Source organism: Halyomorpha halys, unplaced genomic scaffold, assembly GCF_000696795.3.
Source record: "Halyomorpha halys isolate HHAL.00 unplaced genomic scaffold, Hhal_1.1 Scaffold601.1, whole genome shotgun sequence".
Lineage (NCBI taxonomy): Eukaryota > Metazoa > Arthropoda > Insecta > Hemiptera > Pentatomidae > Halyomorpha > Halyomorpha halys.
In genome coordinates, this window is record NW_027112563.1 from 377,369 (window position 1) to 386,305 (window position 8,937).

Sequence of the window (8,937 nt, forward strand, 5' to 3'; positions counted from 1 at the left end):
CCCTGAAGAAGCCCTGCAACGTGGGGCGAAACGTTGGCTCATTAAATTAGTATGTTTCTACTATTTGAGTTTTTCTTGACCGCACCCGGACCATATTCCTTTCATCTTCACACACGGTCAATCAATAATCTTCCAATATTAGGACTACGTTGGAAAATAGAGCTTTTTTTTTTCAAGTCATCCATTAAGGACCTATGAATCCCCAGAGTGAGAATGTCAAAATTCATTGTATGGTAGAACTACTGCATAGTCCCTACAAAGGTTAGAAAGTAGGTCTTACGAACTTTTACTGTCAGTATGAAGTATTTATATTTATAAAGTATTTCAAAAACTTGCCAAAATTCAGTTGTATTTATTAAATTATCTTGAGTTCATTGCTTTAACTTGATTATATAATTTGATTGTTATCGAAAATCATCTGTTAAATAAGAATATTCAACAAATAAATTTTGTTTTGAGTAATAAATAGAAATCTGACTTCTAATTCGGATTAAAAGTTTCAATTAGTTTTTTAAATAATTTTTAGAATCATATTGTAACTATGTTTTTGTTTAAAAAAAAAAATGTAAGCCAGTGGAAGAGCCACTAATGTAGCTAAGCTATCAGAAAGGCAATCGTGATGGCGTGCTGCAAGGACGCAGGATGTGACAACTATTGTGTAGATACTATAAGAGGGATGGTGGATGACCCTACAGCGACGATGAAACCGATTACATTTGTTGCCCTGCTGCTTCCACTTCTTCTCCTGGCCGTAGGAGTGCCAGCCCAGGAGGAAGAGGAGGAGGAGGAAGAAGAAGAGGATGAGGAGGAAGATACTGAGCCTCCACCTCCTCAAGGTCCTCCATTACAACCTCTGGTAAGAACGATCTTTTCATCAGCTTCTTTTCAAATTGGTATATTATATCATAACACATTTATTATCCTTTTCATGTATTATTGCGAAACCGTTCAATAATATTTTTTATAGATCTAATTATGCTACATTAAAGAAGGATAAAACCAATGAATCAGATTAAAATCATTCAATTTCGACTATCTTGTAAACTATTTTTTCTTTTCAATTGACATTATTATAATGGTGCCTAGTCTAACGTATCTGATTCGTGACTTAATTGTATTTAGTCTAACACTTAATAAATTAATTAAGTATTGTTAAGTAATTTATATTCAGTTCATGTCCAGAAAGAAAATAATTCAGATTTTTGTATTTACTCACAGCTTTTCTTTAGTAGAGCAACTAAAAATTTAAACTGTTTAAAAAGTATAGATTTTTCTTATTATAATTTAGTTTTATTACTAAATTACGATCCTAAATGTATTTAAATCATAAAAAAGAGGATTTTTTTAGATTGATTTGTTTTACAAAAGCATCTGAATTTTTTTATGATATTTATTTTAAGATATTCAAAAACAAAATTTAGAGGTGGAGTGTCAATAGTGGGGAAAAGGAAATATCTTCATTGCCTTTTTCCTCATTAGTTTTGCCTAATCTTCCAAAAAAAATATTAAATATGACTTAAAAAAGTTTTAAAAGCTGCACTTATAATATAATTCATGTACAGATATGAGCTTAATGCGATCGTAATCAGACTACTCTGGCTTTCAATATCAGTAATATGGAGCGATGGGATCTCCTGGATTCTTTATTTACTCCTATAAGGGGAGAAGGAGTTGGGTTCGGAGATGTTCTGACTATACGTAAATATTTTAAACATGTAGGATTGCGATTAAGAGTTTCTAATTTTTATTTTTATTATTCCGACTTTATATGCTAATTTTTATTGTTGTTTTATTTTGACAGGCAATAGTTTGTTTCTAAAATAAAAATTGTTTATATACCTTTGAAATAAATAAGAAGTAACTTTCTATAACTATAATATGCAATAACATACTGTCTGTAATCTTGAATGAAATAACATACTACTTACTACATGTTTTCCTCAAATGAAGATAATATTTATGATATTTTTTTTATAATGAAGAAAAAAAATAGTTATAAACATAATAATATTTTATTGAATCACGATCTACACTCGAGAACTAATACTAACATTGAATACTGATTAATTACAGAGATTGTTGATATTGTTGTTTATTGGCGCGACAGACCGTTGAGGTCCAAGGCCTCGTGCGATGTACTGAGGAAATACATCGCGCTTTTCTTGACGTGGTCTTCATAGGGTAGGTCCGTAACTCCCACGCCTATTTTTGTGAGTGCCACCCATTGACTGACGGGCCTCACAAATGCCCGGGGGGAGGCTCTGAGTGAGTATTGTATAGTTATAAGCTTGAAAATTCACGGATAGGGGCGGGGATTTAAACTCGCAACCTATGTGTTGTGTAACGATCTTGTGTCTGAGATAGATCAGTATAGAGGTACAATCTCGCAACAATAGCAGTTACAAGGTTGAAATGAGTGAGTAAGAAGAAATTACCTAAGCCAGTTTCACAATACAAATGACATTCTCTAACATCATATATTGACTCTATATTTGAGGTTCTTGGGTAGGATCTATTTTGGTGACAGAGAGAAATTTTCTCTTAAGCTAAGGTTTCCATGCCTGTAGGACTCATATTTTTGTTAAAATACTGCCGCAATGAGCTGGTTTACAAGTATGAGATAAAACTAACAGATAAAAATATAAATAAAAATAACAGATACAAATATAAAGTTAATAGATATACATATAAGATCTTGAAGCTTAAAAATGCCATATATCCTTGCTGAAAATCATCGCAGACAGGTGATTACTACGCTGCTACCGTCACCCCCAATTACACGGATTACTGGAGGGAATATCCTAATTGCTGAGTATTTATTAATGATTGTTATTAATTATTAATGGTTAATTAGAATTAATGATTCATATTATCGGAGGAAGGTGATAGTGTTAAACTAATGCCAGCTATGCATCAGATGTAATCTTTGTAACTAATTATCACAAATTCGGAATATCCAAAAATTACCAAATACACACATGTACATATAGTGGTCTCGAACTAAAAAAAAAAAAATGGGGGGAACGAGGACTTCATTTACAACACTTGATGGCAACTTCAGTGCTGAATGTATTGACGAAGTAATCATCTCTTTTTATAAGTTTATACAATTTTTACAAGCTGGAGTAGAAATTAGGTCTGATATTGCACTGTACCAGACTGTAACTTCCCCCACCCCCACCAGTTTACGAACACCCCTCGTAAACTTAGCAAAAATAAAATAATATATACAGAAAGAAGAAAAATAAAACTAAAACTTATATCTGTACTCGACACCAACATGAATAATTCCTATAGTAAAAATAAAGGTAACAAGCCAACGAAAAAATTGCATCTTCTCACAACCACTAACTACGATTCAAGACATAACAAATCAGATGTTAAATAAAAAAATAAGAAAAACTCTTTTATCTAGTAACACATTTTATAACTTATAATTAGAACTTTTATAGCCCTCGCGGACTGTTTTTTGTAGCAACGAAAACAAAAAACATTTTAAAAAATAAATAAAAGAGGAGAATAAATAATATTTATAAAAATATGCACAATGTATTACATCAATGGTGCTCTAAGGGAGCTCCAGCTTCCGGAGATGGCGCCGTCACAGGGAGTTTTAGTTATTCATTGTGAACCGTCCTCCTCTTCCACGAATCATTCAAGCTTTCTATCGATATTGAGTTATTTAGGATTACCCTAAATGGCCCCTCTTAGCGTTGACCTCTTTCCCCCTATCAGAACCAACGTTCCGATAAATCGCTATCTAGCATTGATTGTCCTCATCAAGTCCCTGACACCTAAATTCTGCCGCGCTACGCACTTGCTCCTTTCCTTTCTTTCACCTAGCTCATGATTTCTTCAACGCCAAGTCATTATTTATCTCTCCGGTCACCGCTTCTCAGTAATCCCCCCCGAAAAAGATCTTAAAAAGGGGTAAATTCTGTGAACGTATGGATCGACTAATTCTAGGCTGCAATTGTTTGAATCATTGCTTCATTGGATTCCAATCCTTTATCCATTTAATAATTCGGTGGATGATCACTCAGGGTATTATGAAGGACTTCTATTCCTCCTCAGCTCGAAAAGTGTCCCAGGGTGGTGAGGTACTACACCAACTCCATCATTATTTTTAGCCGATATTGTTTTGTAAAACGTTGAGGAGTAAAAAAGACAAGTTAAACACAAAATGAGAGGCGAAAATCAATTTTTTGGAAATTGTTGATTTTAGATAGCGAACGTCATGAAAAACAAATAATAAAAAAAATTTTGGCTGTACTGGTTTTATATTTTGAAATTTAACACATGAGACAGCCTGGACTCCTTATAAGTTCAAACTTCGAACAAGTGGTTCATATTTCACAGCTTTTTTGAATGAGTTGTCGTTTAAGGGTTAAAATTTCCCTAAATTATTTCGATGAGTAATTTTACGTCTTTGTAAAAAACTCAAGTTAAGACAAAAAAAAAAGATACATAAATAGAATTAACTAAACATTGAAACTAGGTCGAATATCCACTCACATCTTCAATATTTTTGTATTAAAATATATGTAAAATCTGCGAATAATGAAACATTACTGAATTGGATATAGGTAAAGTTATTTTTATATTTATTTACTTTTATTCAGTAATTAGTAACTGTAGTTTATCATAGATCCGAAGCGTATGAAAAAACAAGAACTATAGAAGACTACTATTGAACGGAGCGGGAATCGAATTGGCGATAAATTACATTATCGATTTTTTAAAAAAGAAAAGGAACTCCCTTTTGTTACAAATCTAATCTCAAGCTCTTATAGCACCACCCGATCAAGCCAGGAACCCCATCGGTACATCTTGTGCTAACATATTCCGTTTTTTTTGTTAATACTTTGTTTATTATTATCATCAATCGAGAAAAATTTTTAAAAAATAAATAAAATTATCCAGATCTTAAAAAATTAAGATCCCTCAAATTATTATACATATAATTTATTTGCTTTGTTTTTTCTTATCCACAAATAACTATTTTATATTTTTTTTTATCGTTGGTGAATTCCATATTGTAAATTTTAATTTATTCCTTATTATTATTTTTGTCGGACTTGAGTATTCTAACCCTCAATTTTCTAACCTTCTTATTACTGTAGTAATAGCAATCATGACTACAGCTTATTCACGGTGATAGTTTTAGAAAAAATAATGAGTTATTAAGAACTGTAATCACACTTATATTAAAAATTTCATTTATACACATGATAAACACAGTTACGAAAGAAAATTCATTCTTTTATCTTATGAGTTCAATTAAATATCTTTTCCCGAGGTAATAAAAATATTTATAACAATCATTGCATCCAAGCAAATTATTTTTATATACTTATTAAAAATGAAGTAACACCGCACGAACATACACCTATGTATGTGTTTTTAATATGAGAAATTTAGTTTAAGCATTAAATAGCACACAACGAAAATTTAAAAAAAATAGCCCAGAAAGAGTAAAACGTGCAATTTAGTGCGGAAAAAACTCAAACGTGCAGATTTATGAAGAAACCCCAAAATGTTGGGTCATTTTGTGCAATATAAAATTGGTGTATTTGTATGTCTTTTCCATGCTCAAACTTTGGTGGAATTTGAAGCTAGGGAACATAAAATGCAACTACATGAAAATCTGGCCTTAGTTAATACTATCTTCATTGTGATTTAATTTAATTATGATGTAATTTTACTCGAATTTTCCACAAAGAGGAATAAATCAATAAATATGATATATTGTATTTTTTTCTCGGTAAGAAAAACATCATTTAGCTGACAAGACAACATACGAATATCGTTTACGTTGAAGTACTGTAAGTTCTTTGTTTTAAAAAATACCGTGTTCGTAAGAAAACATGAAATCAACAAACAGAAGATATAGTCTATCCTTTTTTTAGTGATTGTTCATTTGTTTTTCCAAATAAATGTTGGATGCGGTTAAGTATGCATGGCATATAATGCGTACTATATGGCCAAAATTAAAGCAGGTAAACCGTGGGATGTTTAGGGGTGGTCAGGGTGGTTAGGGGTGGTCAGGGTGGCCAGGGGTAGTCAGGGTGGTCAGGGTGGCTAAGAGTGGTCAGGGTGGCTAAGAGTGGTCAGGATGGTTAGTAAGGAATAAGTTTCATAGTTTTGTTTTGTAATCTTCCAAAAATATTTCTATATTCATTTATTGCATGAATTCAATTATCTAATGAATAAAAAAATAATTGTTTGCTCTAGTGCGACCTTGCAACTCTTTACGGCTATAAATGTGAAGAACATCATGTGGTAACTAAGGATGGATATAAGCTGGATCTCTACAGGCTGCTACCAGCGAAAGAACCAAGCGGTGCCACTGTATTCATATCTCATGGACTCCTCCTCAGTGCCGAGATATATGCTATATTCAACAATAGTATAGGTATCCATTATATCAGAACTATATTTAAATGATATCCTTATACATAGTAGGAAAAACTTTATTAAAATACCAAGTGGTGCTGCCCAACTTCATTGGACTGCTAGTCACACAGCATACTTATTTTAGTCTAATCCGACGATATTTTTATTCTTATGATACATAAGCCTATACAAGTACACAATAATAATTATAAAAATTAGAAGTACAAAACATTAGAACATGCCTTGTTTTTCCTTTCTTCTTTTTTTTTAATTTATTTATTTTTTTTTATCATTCCTTTATTATATATAAATATATCGAATCAACATTAATGTGATGATCACTACTGAAGTCTTAATTGGCAAAACGTTGACTTTATAATTGTTATCTACTATTAGTGAGTCGGATTTGTTTAGAATCTTTTAGTAGTATCACCTCATGATGTATATTCATAAAGAATTGCCATGATAAATATACGATAATAAAAAAATAATCATAAATTGTTGTAGAACTGAAGTGAAAATAACCTAGTTGACACATATAAATATTTAGTGCTTTATATAATTTTTGATTTAGCGCTGAAACTCCATTGGAAAGACAAACTGAGTATTTTAAAAATTCATTAATTGGCCCAGTGGCCTAAGCTATGAATATGAAATATATTTATATAAATGAAATACAAAAGTAAGATGGTCCGGGTACGGTGAAAAACAAAAAAAAAATTCAAATAGTAATTAAACTATTTAATGTGAACCGACGTTTCGCCCCACACTCATCGGGACTAAAAAAGATACAAGCAACTAAAATAAAGAAAAAAAAAAATAAGAAAATCGATGACATGAAATGAAAGTCAACTAATGTGTGACTAAATATGATTTAAAATATGTGAACATTTATATAAAAATGAACAATGTAAATTTAAAAAAATAAGAATACACTAGATCAATTAATGAAAACGGAAAAAACAACAAATAAAATAGTATATAAAAAGAAATATAAAAATACAGTACACACTAAAGAAGGAAAAATTGGGACAAGAATAAAACAAAGGTCAAGAAAAAAGGTAGGAAGGAGGGAGGAAAAAAGAAATCACGTTGCTAATACAAATAAAAAATAAATTATAAAATTATAATAAATTAATAAATTTATAAAAATAAATAATAAATACAGAATTATATTCTTTTTTTCTTTACACATTCTTTATTCTTATTCCCCTTTATCCGTCTTGTACTGTATTTTCATTTGTATTAGCAATTCTTTAGTGTGTACTGTATTTTTGTATTCCTTTTTATTCTACTATTGTACACAGATACAAAAAATACATGGTTAGCAGTAGAAACGCGAGCAATTTCGGTGTTATAGATATAGGAGGAAATACGTTTGAACAGTTAGATAGATTTAAGTATTTAGGTTCTACGGTAACTAGAAAGAACGAAATTGATGAGGAAATAAAAGCAAGGTTGAAGGCGGGATGTGCTTGTCATTTTTCAATTTCGAAACTGCTTAGCTCGCGCCTTCTATCGAAAAACATAAAATTTAGAATTTATTAACTATTATCCTTCCCACTGTTCTTTATGGATGTTAGACGTGGTCTCTTACACTAAGGGATGAACAGCGTCTTAAGGTTTTCGAAAATAAAGTATTGCGAAAAATATTCGGACCGAAAAAGGATGAATTAACTGGAGAATTTATAAGATTACACAACGCTTAATTAAGGGACCTACAGCTGGTAAATGTAATTAAAATTAAGCATTGCGGGGCATAAGATGGGCATGTAAGGTCGTAGGGCTTAGTAACGAGCGGATCCCTAAAATGTTAATAAACACTGAACCAACGGGTAAACGTCCGAGGGGTAGCCCGAAACGTAGATGGGAGGATTGCGTTAAAACTGATTTAGAGGAATTGGGTTTGGAGGGGCATCACTGGAAGGATGTATGCAGGGAGCGTTTGGTGGTATCGGCATCGAACCTTCGGATTCGTTAGGTCTTTATAATTATATTATTATTATATACTATTGTACATGTTATTATTTCCGTTTTCATTAATAGTCTAGTACCTACCTTATTTGTAATTTTTGTTTATTTATATTTTTCACTGTACATCTTATTCATATTTTCTTTAATTTACTTTGTTCATATTTAAATAAATTTTTATATGTTTAAAATCATATTTAGACACACCTTAGTTTACTTTTATTTCATGTTATCAATTATCTTACTTTTTTACATTATTTTAGTAGTCTGACTTTTTTTTCAGCCCTGCAAAGTGGGGCGAAACTTTGGCTCACATTAAATAATTTAATTGCTATTTGAGTTTTTTTTTTTTTTTTTTACTGCACTGGGAAAATCTTCCTTTTATATTGTACACACGGTCAATCAAAGATCTTCGAATATTTATATAAATATATAAGTAGCTATAGAAGTACATTCCACTTCAACTTCCTGACGCAGACTGACTGAACTGTTAATTATTTCTAATCGTCCAATAATGAACTATTTATAGTTATTAGAAATATCGAATGTAAGTTAAATGTACCCTTTCTA

The 8,937-nt window shown here is 31.3% G+C and overlaps 1 protein-coding gene across 1 annotated transcript in view; it reads left to right on the plus strand.

The window, feature by feature from the left end:
• The first annotated feature begins 604 nt into the window (after positions 1-604).
• LOC106684675 (lipase member J) overlaps positions 605-8,937 on the plus strand; it is a 16,300-nt gene continuing 7,967 nt past the window's right edge. The window contains exons 1-2 of the mRNA XM_014426892.2: positions 605-856; positions 6,235-6,415. Coding sequence (XP_014282378.1) covers positions 620-856; positions 6,235-6,415 — 418 coding nt within the window. The 5' untranslated portion in view covers positions 605-619. The remainder of the gene's footprint in view (positions 857-6,234; positions 6,416-8,937) is intronic.